The 18,559-nt window shown below is 45.3% G+C and overlaps 1 protein-coding gene across 2 annotated transcripts in view; it reads left to right on the forward strand.

Moving 5' to 3' along the window:
* The window catches only part of ATCAY (ATCAY kinesin light chain interacting caytaxin), a 336,717-nt gene that overhangs the window by 234,829 nt on the left and 83,329 nt on the right, over positions 1-18,559 (forward strand). Inside the window, exon 9 of one of the 2 annotated variants that reach the window (XM_077253872.1) lies at positions 15,965-16,063. The exons of the other annotated variant lie outside the window; for it this stretch is intronic. Within the exon in view, the coding sequence (XP_077109987.1) occupies positions 15,965-16,063 (99 nt within the window). The remainder of the gene's footprint in view (positions 1-15,964; positions 16,064-18,559) is intronic. 2 annotated transcript variants of the gene reach the window in all.

Genomic DNA, 18,559 nt, shown 5'->3' on the forward strand with positions numbered 1-18,559 from the left:
ATTATACTACTATTGGGGTGCATTATACTGCTAAGTGGGTGCATTGTCCTACTATGGGGGTGCAATATATGACTATGATGGTGCATTATACTATTATGGGGGAACATTATACTGCTATAGGTGTGCATTATACTACTATGGGGATGCATTATACAGCTATGGGGGTGCATTAAACTACTATGGGGGTGCATAATACTGCTATGGGGTGCATCATCCTACTATGGGGGTGCAACATATGGCTATGAGGGTGCATTATACTGCTTTGGGGGTGAATTATACTACTATGGGGGTGCATTGTATGCCTATGAGGGTGCATTATACTCCTATGGGATGCATTATACTAGTTTGGGGGGTGTCTTATACTACTATAGGGCTGAATTATACTGCTATGGGGGTGCATTATCCTAATATAGGGGTGCAATATATGACTATGGGGGTGAATTATACTGCTATGGGGTTGCATTTTACTACTAAGGGGGTGCGTTATACTGCTAAGGGAGTGCATTATACTCCTATGATGTTTTATTATACTACTATGGGGGTGCATTATACTACTATGGGGTTGCATTATACTGCTATGGATGTGCATTATAGTACTATGGGAGTGCCTTATATTACTATGGAGGTGCATTATACTGCTATGGGGGGTGCATTATACTGTTAAGGGGCTACATTATACTCCTATGGAGGTGCATTATACTGGTATGTGGTGCATTAATACTACTATGGGGTGCATTATACTGCTATGGGGGTGCATTATCATACTATGAGTTGCATTATAATCCTATGGGGAGCATTATACTCCTATGGGAGTGCATTATACAGCTATGGGTGTGCATTATACTACTATGGGGGTGCATTATACTCCTATGGGAGTGCATTATACTGCTATGGGGGTGCATTATACTGTTATGGGGCTACATTATACTCCAATGGAGGTGCATTATACTACTATGGGGTGCATTATAGTCCTAAGGGGTGCATTAAACTACCATGAGGGTGCATTATACTACTATGGAGGAGCATTATACTGCTAAGTGGGTGCATTTTCCTACTATGGGGGTGCAATATATGACTATGGTGGTGCATTATACTACAATGGGGGAGCATTATACCACTATGGGTGTGCATTATACTACTTTGGGGGTGCATTATACTACTATGGGGGTGCATTTTACTAAGTGGGTGCATTTTCCTACTATGGGGGTGTAATATATGACTATGGTGGTGCATTATACTAAAATGGGGGAGCATTATACTGCTATGGGTGTGCATTATACTACTATGAGGGTGCATTATCCTATGGGGGTGCAATATATGACTATGAGTGTGCATTATACTGCTATGGGGGTGAATTATACTACTATGGGGGTGCATTGTATGCCTATGGGGGTGCATTATACTCCTATGGGATGCATTATACTAGTTTGGGGGTGTCTTATACTACTATGAGGCTGCATTATACTGCTATGGGGGTGCATTATCCTAATATGTGGGTGCAATATATGACTGTGGGTGCATTATACTGCTATGGGGTTGCATTTTCTACTATGGTGGTGCATTATACTGCTATGGGAGTGCATTATACTCCTATGATGTTGCATTATACTACTATGGGGGTGCATTATACTACTATGGGAGTGCATTATATTACTGTGTAGGTGCATTATACTGCTATGGGGGTGCATTATACTGTTATGGGGCTACATTATACTCCTATGGAGGTGCATTACAGTATACTACTATGGGGTGCATTATACTACAACAGGGTGCATTATACTACTACCGGGTGCATTATACCGCTATGGGGGTGCATTATCATACTATGGGTTGCATTATACTCCTATGGGGGAGCATTATACTTTTATGGGGGTGCATTACACTACTATGAGGTTGCATTATACTGCTATGGGGGTGCATTATACTCCTATGGGAGTGCATTATACAGCTATAGGTGTGCATTATACTATCATGGGGGGCATTATACTACTATGGGGGTGCATTATACTGCTAAGGGGGTGCATATCCTACTATGGGGGTGCAATATATGACTATGGGGGTGCATTATACTGCTATGGGGTGGATTGTACTACTATGGGGGTGCATTATACACCTATGGGGGTGCATTATGCTCGTATGGGATGCATTATACTACTATGGGGTTGTCTTATACTACTATGGGGCTGAATTATACTGCTATGGGGCTGAATTATACTGCTATGGGGGTGCATTATCCTTCTATGGGGTGCATTATACTGTTTATTATTGTCCAGATGAGGCAGCACAAGATCAGAGGCCTTTTTTAATGATACAAAGGCACTTTCAGCCTCTGGATTCGATATCTTAGGGTTTGCCCCCTTGTGGGTCAGGGCAGAGATAGGAGCAGTCCGGGAGGAGAAATTGGGAATGAGCTGGCGGTAGTAAGTAGCGAATCAAAGAAATCGCTGGAAGGCTTTTAGACCATCTGGATGGGACCACTTCAAAACGGCAGACACTTTATCGGGATCCATCTTCAGGCTCGTCTCGGAGATAATGTATCCAAGAAACAGAAGAGAAGTCTGCTCAATAAAGCACTTTTCGTATTTGGCGCACTGACAGTTCTTCCTTAATCTCTGTCGAAACTGGTGAACATCTCTTTGGTGTGAAGGCAGTTCGGGGAAGAACACCATGATATTGTTCAAGTACACTACTACACACATGTAGCAAAGATTCCCAAAAATGTAGTTCACCAGTTATTGAAGGACTGAATGTGCGTTAAAAAGTCCAAACAGCATAACTTGATACTCGTAGTGGCCATCACAGGTATTAAAGGCCGTTTTCTATTCATCTCCCTGGTAAATTCAGATCAGGTTGTGTGCCCCAGAAGATCAAGATTTGTGAAGACTCTGGAACCTTTAAGATGATCGAACAGCTTGGAAATGAGAGACAGAGGATATTTATTTTTGATCGCTATTTAATTGAGTCCCCTTCAGTCGATACAGTGTCGAAGTGAACCATCCTTCTTCTTTACAAAGAAGAATCCAGACAAGAAGCAGGTCCTTCTGTGGGGTCGCTCGTCTAAGATGGCAGGCCATGCCAGACAGAAGAAAATAGCTCTCATCACTTCCCACCATTATTGGTGACCGACCATGTGCAAGGATATTGCAGATTTTGTCTCTGTCTGTGCCTGTTGTGCCCATAACAAAACTCTAAAACAGCTTCTGACCATTCGGCTACTTCCTTTGCCCATTACCATCTACTCCCTGCAGCACATTGCAATGTTTTTAATCACTAATATTTCAGTATCGGCCGGGTGTACCATCATGTGGGTGGTTGTGGATCGCTTCTCCAAGACTCTCGTCTGCTCCAGTGCTTGCAGAGAAGTTTATTCTACAAATTTTCCACCTCCATGGTTTAACGCTCCATTTAGTCTCGAAAAGAGTTGTCCAGTTTACTTCTTGCTTCTGGAGGACTACATGCAAAACTACTGAATGCCACTTTGGATTTCTCTTTGGCCTACCATCCTCAATCCAATGGCGAGGTAGTGCGGGTCAACCAGATCCTGACCATTTTCCTGCGGCACTTCTTCAATGCCCACCACAGTGATTGAGCCAAACTCCTGCCTTGAGCCGAATTCTCATACAACAACCATATGAGTGAATCCTCTGCTAAATCTCTGTTTTTTGTGGTCTGTGGTCAACTTCCCAATATTTTGTTCCCTCTTTCTACTACCTCTGACATCCCTGTTGCTGAATCCCTCATCAAGGGATTTTCTAAGATATGGGAGACCACCTTATTGAAATACTCTGAACAGATGAAGAGACACGCAGACAAGAGACGTCTGAATTCGCCTCTGTTTCATCCAGGGGACAAGGTTTGGCTTTTTTATGTCCATCTCAAATTACCCTTGTATAAAATTAGGTCCTCACTTCATCAGTCTGTTCGAGGATCTAAAACAGATTAATCCTGTAGCCTACAAGCTCAAACTTCAGGCTTCTTTACGGATCCCCAATTAATTTCATGTGTCTCTCCTCAAGCCTGTCATACCCAGTCCTTTCTTCAAAGATCCTGGTACCACTCCTCCTCCAGTCAGCACTGAAGACGTTTTCAAAGTAGAGAATATTTTGCCCACCAAGAGGGTAAAAGGAAAAACTTTTTCTCTTGTGGATTGGAAGGGGTTCGGTCCTGAGGAGAGGTCATGGGAGCCCAGGGAGAACATCCATGCTCCTCTGCTCCTGCAGAGATTTATTGCAGGCTTGAAGAAGAAGAGGCGAAAAGGGTGTACTGTAGAGCCTTGTCCCTGCAAGCATCTCCTCTCCCCGACAGGGACGCCGACTCACTTACCGCCACGGCCCTCGTGTCGCACTTCCTCCTCCTTCCTCTCTTGCTGCTGCTCGAGGTCTGCACCTTCCTAAAGTGTCCCCAGTTAATGGTTGGGAGACACTTATTATTTAAGGCACCTCTATCTGCATGGAGGTGCCTGTGCATCATTGTTAGTCTGTTCCAAGCACACTTGCTAGTTCTCAGGTTCCTGTTATTACCCGCTAGTTCCACTAGTGTGCCCATCTATATCCCTACCTGCTAGTTCTTGCCTTGTTTCTGTCAGTTGTTACTAGTACCTGCCATGTCAGTCTGTATTTCCACCGGAACCACCTGCATCTGTCTGCCAGTCTGTATATCAGCCAGACCTGCCTGCACCTGCCATGCCAATCTGTATATCAGCCGGACCCATCTAGACTATAAATCCTAATCTAAACTTGAGATTTTGACAAACAGTAGCTCAGATTTCAAATTGGATATTTTAGTGATTCTAGCAGTAAACACTGGCCAGTAAAGTCGCAATACAACAGCTGTATGCACAATATGTTCTGTCATCTTTCACGGAAAATAAACAACCTAGTATGCAGTGGCTTACATATAAATCATGGAGCATCATAGCAAAAGACTGAATAGTGCCACTTCTCCCCCCCAATTTTTTTTTGTCAGAGTAGGTGATGCATAGGCACAGTCACAGAAGGTCATACCTTACAAATCTTTAAAGACAGGGAGAGGGACATGTATTGCTACACTTATACAGTAATTGTGCCCCTAGTGAAACCCCTTAGTGTTCTTACCCACTACAATACCTCTTTCATAGCCTGACAAATGCTACCCACAAGTAGGGTTGAGCGACTTTAATTTTTTTAAGATCGAGTCGGGTTTTGCGAAACCCGACTTTGTCCAAAGTTGAGTCGAGTGCAGTCGGCCGATTATCGCGAAAACTCGGGGATCGACCGAAACATGAAACCCAATGCAAGTCAATGGGGAAGCATAGTCGGCAGTGAGTGGAGGCCAGGAAAACACCTACAGTGCCCATTTTAATGCCAAAAACATCCATTCTTGTTTCTGAAGCTTGTCAATCTTAATTAACTTTATAATAATAGTTGGGCATTGGAAATTGGGGGTCATTTGGCAAAAGTTGTGGGGGGTAGGGCTGGTTCAAGGTTTTAGTGGGCCCAGGAAACGTGGACTACGTCACGGCGGTGGAGCAGGGAGAGGTAAGTATTTCAACGTTGCAAGTGCTGTGATCCTGAGCAAGCAGGGGGGCCCACTCGTTCGCATTGGCACTGGCACAGGGCCCCTCAAAGTACAGCGGTGTGTTTGCACGGCGGGGGCGCCTCCCACCGGCAGCGACACTTTTGCGTACTCTGAGGGGCCCTGTGCCTGTGACGTCGCCAACGAGTATGCCCCCTACCTTTAAAGAAACCTGCACTTTCATCTGCACCTTCCTCTTTGTCCCTGTGTAAGGTGGTATAGTATGCGGGAAGGGGAACCTGACTTTCAGCAGGGTCAGATTGTGGCTGTGTAGCGTGCAAGGGGAATGTAGTGGTCTGGGTCAAAGTACCACAAGACTCATGTAGCACCGGCTGGGCAATGGGCAGGATGAGGAGGAAACACTGATATAGGGCCAAATAATAAAGTGGGCTAAATGCAATTCAAAATTGGTAACAGGACTAACCAGGCAGCATTGCTTAGTTCAGTGGAGGACAACTGTAATGAGAGGCAGACACAGTTAGTAGGCCCAAATAATAAAGTGGGCAAAATAAAGTTCAAAATTGGTAACAGGAGTAAACAGGCGGCACTGCTTTGTTCAGTGGAGGAGAACACCTTTGAGCAGCAGACACCGTTAGTAGGCCCAACCCAACTAGTAGGCCCTATGCAGTTTAATATTACAAATGAAGGCCGAAAGCCTGAAGATTAAAGGTCAGGAAAATAACACAGGACAACACCAAGGTGCGGCACACACCGTTAGTAGGCCCCAACCACCAAATTTTTAAAAAACAGCACTTAATGAGAGCCAGAAGGTTGAAGCTCAGATTTATACAGTGGAGGACAATTTGAATTAGGGACTGCAGACAGACTTAGTTGTTGTCAGGTGCACCTTTGTACTCACAGATTGCCAGAGTGCATGGACAATGCGGTCTTTTACATGCTGGTGGAGGGTTGGGATGGCTTTTCTCGCAAAAGAAGTGTCGACTGGTTAGCTTGTAGCGTGGTACAGCGTAGTCCATCATGGCTTTATTAATATTAAATAAAATATATAAATAGGCTCTATGAACTTTTAAATAGGTTCCAGGGGTACACGGGCAGCATTGGTGTGGTCAGCGGAAGACAATTGCAAGGAGGGACCGCAGACAGGCTTACTAGGCCTAAAATAAATAAAAATAGGCTCAATGCAGTTTTAAATAGGTTACATGGGTACACATGCAGCATTGTTGTGGTCAGTGGAGGAGGATTGCAAGGAGGGACCGCAGACAGGCTTACTAGGCCTAAAATAAATAAAAATAGGCTCAAGGCACTTAGAGTTATCTCGCAGGGGTACACAGGCAGCATTGTTGTGGTCAGTGGAGGAGGATTGCAAGGAGGGACCGCAGACAGGCTTACTAGGCCTAAAATAAATAAAAATAGGCTCTATGCAGTTTTAAATAGGTTACATGGGTACACAGGCAGCATTGTTGTGGTCAGTGGAGGATTGCAAGGAGGGACCGCAGACAGGCTTACTAGGCCTAAAATAAATAAAAATAGGCTCTATGCAGTTTTAAATAGGTTACATGGGTACACAGGCAGCATTGTTGTGGTCAGTGGAGGAGGTTTGCAAGGAGGGACCGCAGACAGGCTTACTAGGCCTAAAATAAATAAAAATAGGCTCTATCCAGTTTTAAATAGGTTACATGGGTACACAGGCAGCATTGTTGTGGTCAGTGGAGGAGGATTGCAAGGAGGGACCGCAGACAGGCTTACTAGGCCTAAAATAAATAAAAATAGGCTCTATGCAGTTTTAAATAGGTTACATGGGTACACAGGCAGCATTGTTGTGGTCAGTGGAGGAGGATTGCAAGGAGGGACCGCAGACAGGCTTACTAGGCCTAAAATAAATAAAAATAGACTCAAGGCACTTAGAGTTATCTCGCAGGGGTACACAGGCAGCATTGGTGTGGTCAGCGGAGGACGATTGCAAGGAGTGTCTGACACAGTTAGTACTCACAAAAAATAAATAGATGTTAATGTCTCGCAAAACAACAACAACAAAAAAAAAGTGTGGCATACTTAGGTACAGGGGTGGGCTCATCTGCTGAGTTTCTGACATAGTAATTTGGCAGTAAGTATTTACTGGTGTCAATATAGGACACTGACCCAGACTACTTTAACTAGCATCATAGATGTCAACAAATTGGTATTGTCAGTGCCAGGCATTGAATGATGTCAGCGCATAGACTAAACATCGGTGGAGCTGTGAGAGATAATTTTGCACGTGGTAGAGCACAGTTTGAGCTGGGGGGGTGAACTCTCTTGTGGCCGGCGGTACCGTCCCAGGGCCCCTCATGTTACAACGGTGTGTCTGACGTTGGGTGCGCGCCACCACCGGCAGAGACACTTTATTGTACTATGAGGGACCCAGTGGCAGTGCCGTCGACCAAAAACGGGCACACCCACCTCTTCAGACAAACGGCACTCTAACGGGTGCTTGCGCCAAGTGGCGAGACCACGGCCCCGTGGGGGGAGTTTTCCCATTGAGGGAGGTGTAAACATGTCGTATGCTGGACAAACAGCTGCTGCAAATTAAGAGATTGGAACACTCAGTAAGACCAGTCCACAAGCAAGACCTTTTTATAGGAAAGCTAGGTGTCAGCCGGGAAAGGTGGGGCAAAATAATTTGAAATCCAGGAGTGGTTCATTTTAATGAAGGTGAGATCATCCACATTTTGGGTAGCCAGACGAGTCTTTTTTTCGGTTAATATTGAACCAGCAGCACTGAATACTCTTTCTGATAGCACACTAGCTGCTGGGCAAGCAAGCTCCTGCAATGCATATTCTGCCAATTCAGGCCAGGTGTCTAATTTGGATACCCAGTAATCAAATGGGAATGACGGTTGAGGGAGAACATCGATAAGGGATGAAAAATAGTTAGTAACCATACTGGACAAATGTTGTCTCCTGTCACTTTGAATAGATGCTGCAGTACCTGTCCTGTCTGCGGTCATTGCGAAATGACTCCACAACCTGGTCAGAAAACCCCTCTGTCCAACGCCACTTCTGATTTATGCACCTCTAACACCTCTGCCCTGTAGCCCCCTGCAGCTCGTGTGAGAACCATCACCGGCGCTGTGTGCTGGGAATGCCTGAATCAAACGGTCTACAAGAGTTGCTTGTTTGGTTGCTAATATTTGTTCGAGGTTCTCATGTGGCATAATATTTTGCAATTTGCCTTTATAGCGAGGGTCAAGGATGCAGGCCAACCAGTAATCGTCATCGGTCATCATTTTAATAATGCGTGGGTCCCTTTTGAGGATACGTAAGGCATAATCCGCCATGTGGGCCAAAGTTCCAGTTGTCAAATCTGCGGTTGTGCTGGTTTGAGGGGCAGTTACAGGCAAATCTACGTCACTTGTCTCCCTTAAAAAACCAGAACCCGGCCTTGCAACGCCACTAATTTCTGTTGGCCCAGGAGAAGCTTCCTCATTAAAAAAGTACTCATCCCCATCATCCTCCTCGTCCTCCTCATCCTCTTCGCCCGCTACCGCGTCTTCTACACGGCCCTGACCAGACAATGGCTGACTGTCATCAAGGCTTTCCTCTTCCTCGGCTGCAGACGCCTGCTCCTTTATGTGCGTCAAACTTTGCATCAGCAGATGCATTACGGGGATGCTCATGCTTATTATGGCGTTGTCTGCACTAACCAGCCGTGTGCATTCCTCAAAACACTGAAGGACTTGACACAGGTCTTGTAGCTTCAACCACTGCACACCTGACAACTCCATGTCTCCTCCCACAAATACATAACAGCACGCCTCTGTTCGCACAGTCTCTGAAGCATGTGCAGTGTGGAGTTCCACCTTGTTGCAACGTCGATGATTAGGCGATGCTGGGGAAGGTTCAAAGACCGCTGATAGTTCTGCATATGGCTGGAGTGTACGGGCGAACGGCGGATATGCGAGCAAAGTCTGCGCACTTTGAGGAGCAGGTCGGGTAACCCCGGATAACTTTTCAGGAAGCACTGCATCACCAGGTTTAAGGTGTGAGCCAGGCAAGGAATGTGTTTCAGTTGGGAAAGGGCTATGGCAGCCATGAAATTCCTTCCGTTATCACTCACTACCTTGCCTGCCTCAAGATGTACAGTGCCCAGCCATGACTGAGTTTCTTTCTGCAAGAACTCGGACAGAACTTCCGCGGTGTGTCTGTTGTCGCCCAAACACTTCATTGCCAATACAGCCTGCTGACGCTTGCCACTAGCTGTCCCATAATGGCACACCTTGTGTGCAACAGTGGCAGCTGCGGATGGAGTGGATGTGCGACTGCGGTCTGTGGACGAGCTCTCGCTTCTGCAGGATGAGGAAGAGGAGGGGGGGGGGCGAACGCCTGCAGCCAACTGTTTCCTTGACCGTGGGCTAGGCAGAACTGTCCCAATATTGCTGTCCCTTGTGGACCCTGCATCCACCACATTCACCCAGTGTGCCGTGATGGACACATAACGTCCCTGGCCATGCCTACTGGTCCATGCATCTGTTGTCAGGTGCACCTTTGTAGTCACAGACTGCCTGAGTGCATGGACGATGCGGTCTTTAACATGCTGTTGGAGGGCTGGGATGGCTTTTCTAGAAAAGAAGTGTCGACTGGGTAGCTCGTAGCGTGGTACAGCGTAGTCCATCAGCGCTTTGAAAGCTTCGCTTTCAACTAACCGGTAGGGCATCATCTCTAATGAGATTAGTCTAGCAATGTGGGCGTTCAAACCCTGTGTACGCGGATGCGAGGATGAGTGCTTCCTTTTCCTAACAAGAGTCTCATGTAGGGTGAGCTGGACTGGAGAGCTGGAGATCGTGGAACTAGCGGTGGTGCCGGTGGACATGGCAGACTGAGAGAGGGTTGGAAATGGTATTCTTGCCGGTGCCCTACATGCAGTGTTTCCTACTACGAACCTGGTGATTCCCTGACTGCTTTGGCCTGGAGACAAAAGCTGCACAGATACTGCAGGTGTTGCGGGAAATGGTGGGCTTACAGTGAGGGAAGGGATGCAGCGTTGCTGACTAGCTTCATTGGCCGAGGGTGCTGCAACCTTTAGGCACGTTTGGTAGTTAGTCCAGGCTTGCAAATGCATGGTGGATAAATGTCTATGCATGCAACTTGTATTTAGACTTTTAAGATTCTGACCTCTGCTTAAGGTAGTTGAACATTTTTGACAGATGACTTTGCGCTGATCAGTTGGATGTTGTTTAAAAAAATGCCAGACTGCACTCTTTCTACTATCGGATACCTTTTCAGGCATTGCAGACTGAGCTTCTTTAACCGGATGGCCACGCTGTCCTCCAACTGGTTTTGGTTTTGCCACGCGTTTTTGGCCAGATACGGGCCCGGCAGATGGAACCTGTTGTGATGTTGATGCCTGCTGCGGCGCCTCCTCCTCCTCCACTTCAGAACTACTGCCGCCTGCACCCTGTTCCCCCAATGGCTGCCAATCGGGGTCAACAACTGGGTCATCTATGACCTCCTCTTCTATCTCGTGTGCAACTTCGTCTGTGTGACCGTGTAAGCCGGTGGTATAGCGTTCGTGACAGGGCACCATAGTCTCAGCTGGGTTTGATTCTGGCTCAGTACACTGCGAGGGCAATGTTCTGGTCTGAGTCAAAGGAACAGCATAGTAATCTGGCTGTGGCTGTGCATCAGTGCACTCCATGTCCGATTCAACTTCTAATGGGCATGGCCTGTTAACTGTGTCACTGTCTAACCCAGGAACGGTATGTGTAAAGAGCTCCATGGAGTAACCCGTTGTGTCTCCTGATGCATCCTTCTCTCTTGTTCTGGGTGAAGAAGACAAGGAAGCGACTTGTCCCTGACCGTGAACATCCACTAACGACGCGCTGCTTTTACATTTTGCACTTTCAGAAGAGGAGGCAAAAGAGCTAGAGGCTGAGTCAGCAAGGAAAGCCAAAAATTGTTCTTGCTGCTCCGGCTTTAAAAGCAGTTTTCCTACTCCCAGAAAAGGGAGCGTTCGAGGCCTTGTGTAGCCAGACGACGAACCTGGCTCAACAACTCGAGACTTAGGTGCTGTACTGCTTTTACCACGACCACCTGATGCTCCACCACCACTACCATCATTAGCAGCTGACAATGACCGCCCACGGCCACGACCTCTTCCACCAGACTTCCTGATTGTTTGCAAAACGTAACCAAAGTAACGGTATTTGTTACTGTAAAACAACTTATAAGGTGAACTCTAACTTCTGTAGGATTTATATACACCTTTATAGGTGGCTGACACTGAAAGGAATACCAGGCCCAATGTTACACACTAGGTTTTCTGTGCCACAATAATTTGAGACAGACGGCACACACAGGACTGGCACTCAAGTAGAAATGCCAATCTTAATCTCCCACTATTTATTTTTTTTTTTTCAGGGAGAATAAAAAATAAATAAAAAATGGCCCAGTATTACACACTAGGTTTTCTGTGGCACACAATGAGAGACAGATGCCACACACAGCACTGGCACAGAGGCAGACTTGCCAATCTTTATCTCCCACTATTTATTTTTTTTTTTCAGGGAGAATTAAAAAATAAAAAAATGACCCAGTATTACACACTGGTTTTCTGTGGCACACAATGAGAGACAGATGCCACACACAGCAATGGCACAGAGGCAGACTTGCCAATCTTTATCTCCCACTATTTATTTATTTTTTTTCAGGGAGAATTTAAAAAAAAAAAAAATGGCCCAGCATTACACACTGGTTTTCTGTGGCACACAATGAGAGACAGATGCCACACACAGCAATGGCACAGAGGCAGACTTGCCAATCTTTATCTCCCACTATTTATTTTTTTTTTCAGGGAGAATAAAAAAAAAAGGGCCCAGTATTACACACTAGGTTTTCTGTGGCACACAATGAGAGACAGATGCCACACACAGCACTGGCACAGAGGCAGACTTGCCAATCTTTATCTCCCACTATTTTTTTTTTTTTTACAGGGAGAATTAAAATAAAAAAAAATGGCCCAGTATTACACACTGGTTTTCTGTGGCACACAATGAGAGACAGATGCCACACACAGCAATGGCACAGAGGCAGACTTGCCAATCTTTATCTCCCACTATTTATTTATTTTTTTCAGGGAGAATTTACAAAAAAAAAAAAATGGCCCAGTATTACACACTGGTTTTCTGTGGCACACAATGAGAGACAGATACCACACACAGCAATGACACAGAGGCAGACTTGCCAATCTTTATCTCCCACTATTTTTTTTTTCAGGGAGAATTTACAAAAAAAAAAAATGGCCCAGTATTACTCACTGGTTTTCTGTGGCACACAATGAGAGACAGATGCCACACACAGCAATGGCACAGAGGCAGACTTGCCAATCTTTATCTCCCACTATTTATTTTTTTTTTTCAGGGAGAATTTACAAAAAAAAAAAAATGGCCCAGTATTACACACTGGTTTTCTGTGGCACACAATGAGAGACAGATACCACACACAGCAATGGCACAGAGGCAGACTTGCCAATCTTTATCTCCCACTATTTGTTTTTTTCAGGGAGAGTTTACAAAAAAAAAAAAAATGGCCCAGTATTACTCACTGGTTTTCTGTGGCACACAATGAGAGACAGATGCCACACACAGCAATGGCACAGAGGCAGACTTGCCAATCTTTATCTCCCACTATTTCTTTTTTTACAGGGAGAATTAAAAAAAAAAAGAAAAAGGGCCCAGTATTACACACTGGTTTTCTGTGGCACACAATGAGATACAGATGCCACACACAGCAATGGCACAGAGGCAGACTTGCCAATCTTTATCTCCCACTATTTATTTTTTTTTTAAGGGAGAGTTTACAAAAAAAAATGGCCCAGTATTACACACTGGTTTTCTGTGGCACACAATGAGAGACAGATGCCACACACAGCAATGGCACAGAGGCAGACTTGCCATTCTTTATCTCCCACTATTTATTTATTTTTTTTCAGGGAGAATTTACAAAAAAAAAAAATGGCCCAGTATTACACACTGGTTTTCTGTGGCACACAATGAGAGACAGATGCCACACACAGCAATGGCACAGAGGCAGACTTGCCAATCTTTATCTCCCTGCAGTAATCTCAGAAAAGTATGGCAGGCAGCTATAAAAAGGACTGCTGCACACAAAAGTGTGGACAAACAAACAAGATAGCTGTGCAGAAAGGAAGGAACAACAGGATTTGTGGTTTGAAAAAAGCAGTTGGTTTGCACAGCGGCTTACACACACAGCAACGCAGCTATCAGGGAGCCTTCTAGGGCAGCCCAATGAGCTACAGCGCTGAGGGAAAAAAAAATGTAGCTTCCACTGTCCCTGCAAACAAAAGGTGGTGTTGGACAGTGGAAATCGCTACAGCACAAGCAGTTTGGGGGTGAATGTACCCTGCCTAACACTATCCCTGCTTCTGACGAAGCGGCAGCAACCTCTCCCTACGCTCAGATCAGCAGCAGTAAGATGGCGGTCGGCGGGAACGCCCCTTTATAGCCCCTGTGACGCCGCAGAAAGCAAGCCAATCACCGCAATGCCCTTCTCTAAGATGGTGGGGACTGAGATCTATGTCATCACGCTGCCCACACTCTGCGTCCACCTTCATTGGCTGAGAAATGGCGCTTTTAGCGTAATTGAAACGTGACTTTGGCGCGAAAGTCGCGTACCGCATGGCCGACCCCACACAGGGATCGGGTCGGGTTTCATGAGACGCCGACTTTGCCAAAAGTCGGCGACTTATGAAAATGACCGATCCGTTTCGCTCAATCCTACCCACAAGTAGTATGATACTCCCATCATGAATTCTCCCAAAGTACCCCCACATACACAGTGTGATGAGGCCACAATGCCCCAAGTAAAGTATGATGCTCCCAATACAGTATGATGCTGCCACAATGTTCCCAAAACAATCCCCAAACACAGTATGATCCCCTTACAGTGTTTCCCACATAGTATGATATCCTCACAGTCCCCCCCCACACACAGTGGGATGTCCTCCACACAGAATGATGCCCATCAAGTAGTGTGATAGCTCCTACAAGCCTACCACTGTCCTATCACATCTATTGATGGCTGCCACAGACCCCCTCAACCAACTGTATGATGGCCCTCAGAGTCCCCACTCACACAGTACGATGACTTCACAATATGATGGCCCCACAACCCTCTATAAGTACTGACTGATAAAATAAAAAATAAAAATACTTACATAGCCCCAATCCCCAATGCACAGTTCTGCTCTGTGCAAGATTTTGACTGTGACTTCATGCACCAGGCACAATCTAGAAATGCCATTGCATCTGCTAGCGCTAAAACTCTTAGGGTACCGTCTCACAGTGGCACTTTGAACGCTACGACGGTACGATCCGTGACGTTCCAGCGATATCCATACGATATCGCTGTGTCTGACACGCAGCAGCGATCAGGGACCCTGCTGAGAATCGTACGTCGTAGCAGATCGTTTGGAACTTTCTTTCGTCACTGGATCTCCTGCTGTCATCGTTGGATCGGTGTGTGTGACACCGATCCAACGATGCGTTCGCTTGTAACCAGGGTAAACATCGGGTTACTAAGCGCAGGGCCGCGCTTAGTAACCCGATGTTTACCCTGGTTACCATCGTAAATGTAAAAAAAAAAAAACAGTACATACTCACATTCCGGTGTCCGTCAGGTCCCTTGCCGTCTGCTTCCCGCACTGACTGTGACTGCCGGCCGGAAAGTGAAAGCACAGCACAGCGGTGATGTAACCGCTGTGCTCTGCTTTCGCTTTATGGCCGGCAGTCAGTCAGTGCGGGAAGCAGACGGCAAGGGACGTGACGGACACCGGAATGTGAGTATGTACTGTTTGTTTTTTTTTACATTTACGATGGTAACCACGGTAAACATCGGGTTACTAAGCGCGACCCTGCGCTTAGTAACCCGATGTTTACCCTGGTTACCCGGGGACTTCGGCATTGTTGGTCGCTGGAGAGCTGTCTGTGTGACAGCTCTCCAGCGACCACACTACGACTTACCAACGATCACGGCCAGGTCGTATCGCTGGTCGTGATCGTTGGTAAATCGTTTTGTGAGACGGTACACTTACACACAGGCTGAATTGTGGAATAGAGAGCCAATGGCTTCAACTGTATTCTGAGGATGCAGATATAGTTGAAATTGAGACAATGGGCCTCCCTAGTGCATGGGTTACATAATGGCTTTGTGATCTACCTCTGTTATTAAATTGAATATTCAGCTCAAATCTGTAATGGCACTGAGTGGATAGCACAGATAGTAAAAATCAACCTGGCAGAAGTCTTCTCAGAGGGCAGAATTAATTGTATTTTAATTATAATCTTATTAAATTAAATATTCATCACCAAAACTCAACAAAAGGTGTCTGGACACAAATCTTAGAAGGTACAAATACAGTTGTGTTGAATGTATTGTTTGCTATTGTTTTTGACAGTGTGAAATTTATCAATAAGATACAGTATGTGCATAGTCTGGAGGAACTGGAGCAAATAATTCCTATGGAGAATGTACATATCCCTGAATGCGTCTTACAGTAAGTTATGTTTATATTGTAAATCATATTTTATATGACTTTAAAGGGGTTTTTCTACTGTTTGAAAATGGGATCCAAACATTTCTTGCAATGTAAAATAACAAAATCAGATAGTACTTACCTTCTCTGGGTCCAGCGCTGGATCTCGACAGCAGTTCCAGACTCAGTGTTTTGGCTGCAGTGGTGATATGATGTTGACAATTCACATCAATGTTGCAGCCAATCACTGAGCTCAGCAGATACAATGTGCTGAGCTCACTGATTGACTGTTGCGATAATGTGAGCTGTGAACTTGACATCACTGCTACAGCCAAAACACTGAGACCAGAGAAGACGCAGACTGATATGTATCGAAGCTTAACATTATTGCCAGCAATTGTTTCTCTATGATCACCTATTTTCTTAGTGACTATATACTCTAACTAATGTGAATCTAATTCATATAGAAATTATGGAAATTTCCCAGACCCAACAAACAATTTGTGTTTTGCTTAGCATGGGTACTCAAAAATGCCTTCCACCATTTTATACACTGCAGAAGATTGTATCAGTCAAAGAATGCTCACATGACCTTGGGCGCGAACGACTGGGCTACTACATAATGCCTTGCAGCTATCACATCACATAGTATAGTACAACCAATCATAAGGGACTTTCAGAAAAAGGCCCTGGTTCATAATTTGTGAGGGGTTTTAAGTAATTTTCCATTTTTCATTCTCTAACAGCTGCATTTAACTCACTGGCAGAAGGGCACATCATTACACATGCCCATTGGCAAGACCATGACATGATCACGGGGTGCCCATGGGTAGCCATGACAGCTGAGGGTCTGCTGAAGGCTGGGCCTGTCATTGTGAAAGCCATAAGAGATCGTGATTTTCTTTTTTACTTTAAATATTTTTATTGGGCTTTAACAATATTGATATAAAACAGAACATTATAATTACGGTCAATAATAACAATAAAAAAGTTGACGGCTGTTAATAATTAGTGTCCATTGAGGGTATGTGCGCACATTGAATATTTGCTTGCAGAAACTTCTGCAAGGTTTCTGCATCTCTAGGGAGAAAAAACACTGAGGTGTTTGGCATTTTTTGGTGCATTTTTTTGCTGCGGTTTGAAGAGGTGTCAGCCAAACACCCTCATTACTAAACCGGTAAGTAAAGAGTTAAATAAACGCACACACATTGTCACCAGTCTATGGAGGAGCATTATCAGAATAAACCTACATTGGCTGGAACCAAACAGCAACTGTTAGTTTTCACAAAAAAAATTTAAAAAATTTAATGGGCTCACACATAATTTTCATAACCAGCAGAGGGAAAGCCAATGGCTGAGGGCTGATGTTAAAATTCTGGGAAGGAGCCAATAGCCATGATATATCCAGGCTATTAATATCAGCTCACAGTGGTTTGTGTTATGATCCTAGTGGCTTAGGATCACAAATCTAACCAGCTAAGTAGAAAATAATAGGACGAGCTCTGGGGATGTGGTAACTGGACTAACCGCAAACCTGATCCTAACCGCACACACTATAGGCAGCCGTGGAACGTTTCCTGAAATCCTAGACGTCTCTTCACGGCCTGAGAAACTGACTACCCCTAAAGAGAAAGTAAAGACCTCACTTGCCTCAGAGAAATCCCCCAGAGATATAGATGCCCCCCACAAATAATAACGGTGAGTTAAGAGGAAAAGACAAACGCAGAGATGAAACAAGTTAAGCAAATGAGGCCCGCTAACGCTAGATAGCAGAAAATAGCAAGGGATCTGTGCGGTCAGTAAAAAACCCTATGCAAAAATATCCACGCAGAGAATGCGAGAACCCCCACACCAACTAACGATGTGGGGGGAGCAACTCAGCACCCCAGAGCACCAGCAAGCAGGGAAATCACATATTAGCAAGCTGGACAAAAACTCATAATATACTAGGAAACATCTTGAACACAGATGAGCAAAAATAAGCAAACAGAACTTAGCTTCTCTTGGAGAGACTGATAACGGATGTAGACAGGAGCAATCAGAATAGCACTGATTACAACGGCAACAGGCAAGGAATGAAGGACCAGGTGGATTAAATAGGAAACCTAACTAGCAGATGACGAGACAGCTGATCCTGCCAGAAACCTGCAAAATAACAAAAAGAGCCACCAGGAGGAGCCCAAAGAGAGAACTCACACAGTACCACTCATGACCACAGGAGGGAGCCCGGAAACAGAGTTCACAACATGTTTGCTTAGACTTAACAGGCCCCTAGAAAAAAATTGAAGTAGCATCCCCTTATAACATCTAACCAGGCGGACAGCGGACTGATATTAGGAAGGGACCATGGATATTGACCCACTCCCAGACTAAAAACATCAGCTCTCAGCCGCCCCAGAAATGGCATATTAATAAGATGTGCCCTGTCTGTCGCTTAGCCTTACTCTTCTCACTAGCGGTGGCAAGTGAGATAATAGCCATTTGTGGGTTGATGTCACCTTTGTATTGGCAGCTGAC

The sequence above is a fragment of the Ranitomeya variabilis genome, chromosome 1 (genome assembly GCF_051348905.1).
Source record: "Ranitomeya variabilis isolate aRanVar5 chromosome 1, aRanVar5.hap1, whole genome shotgun sequence".
Taxonomy (NCBI): Eukaryota; Metazoa; Chordata; class Amphibia; order Anura; family Dendrobatidae; genus Ranitomeya; species Ranitomeya variabilis.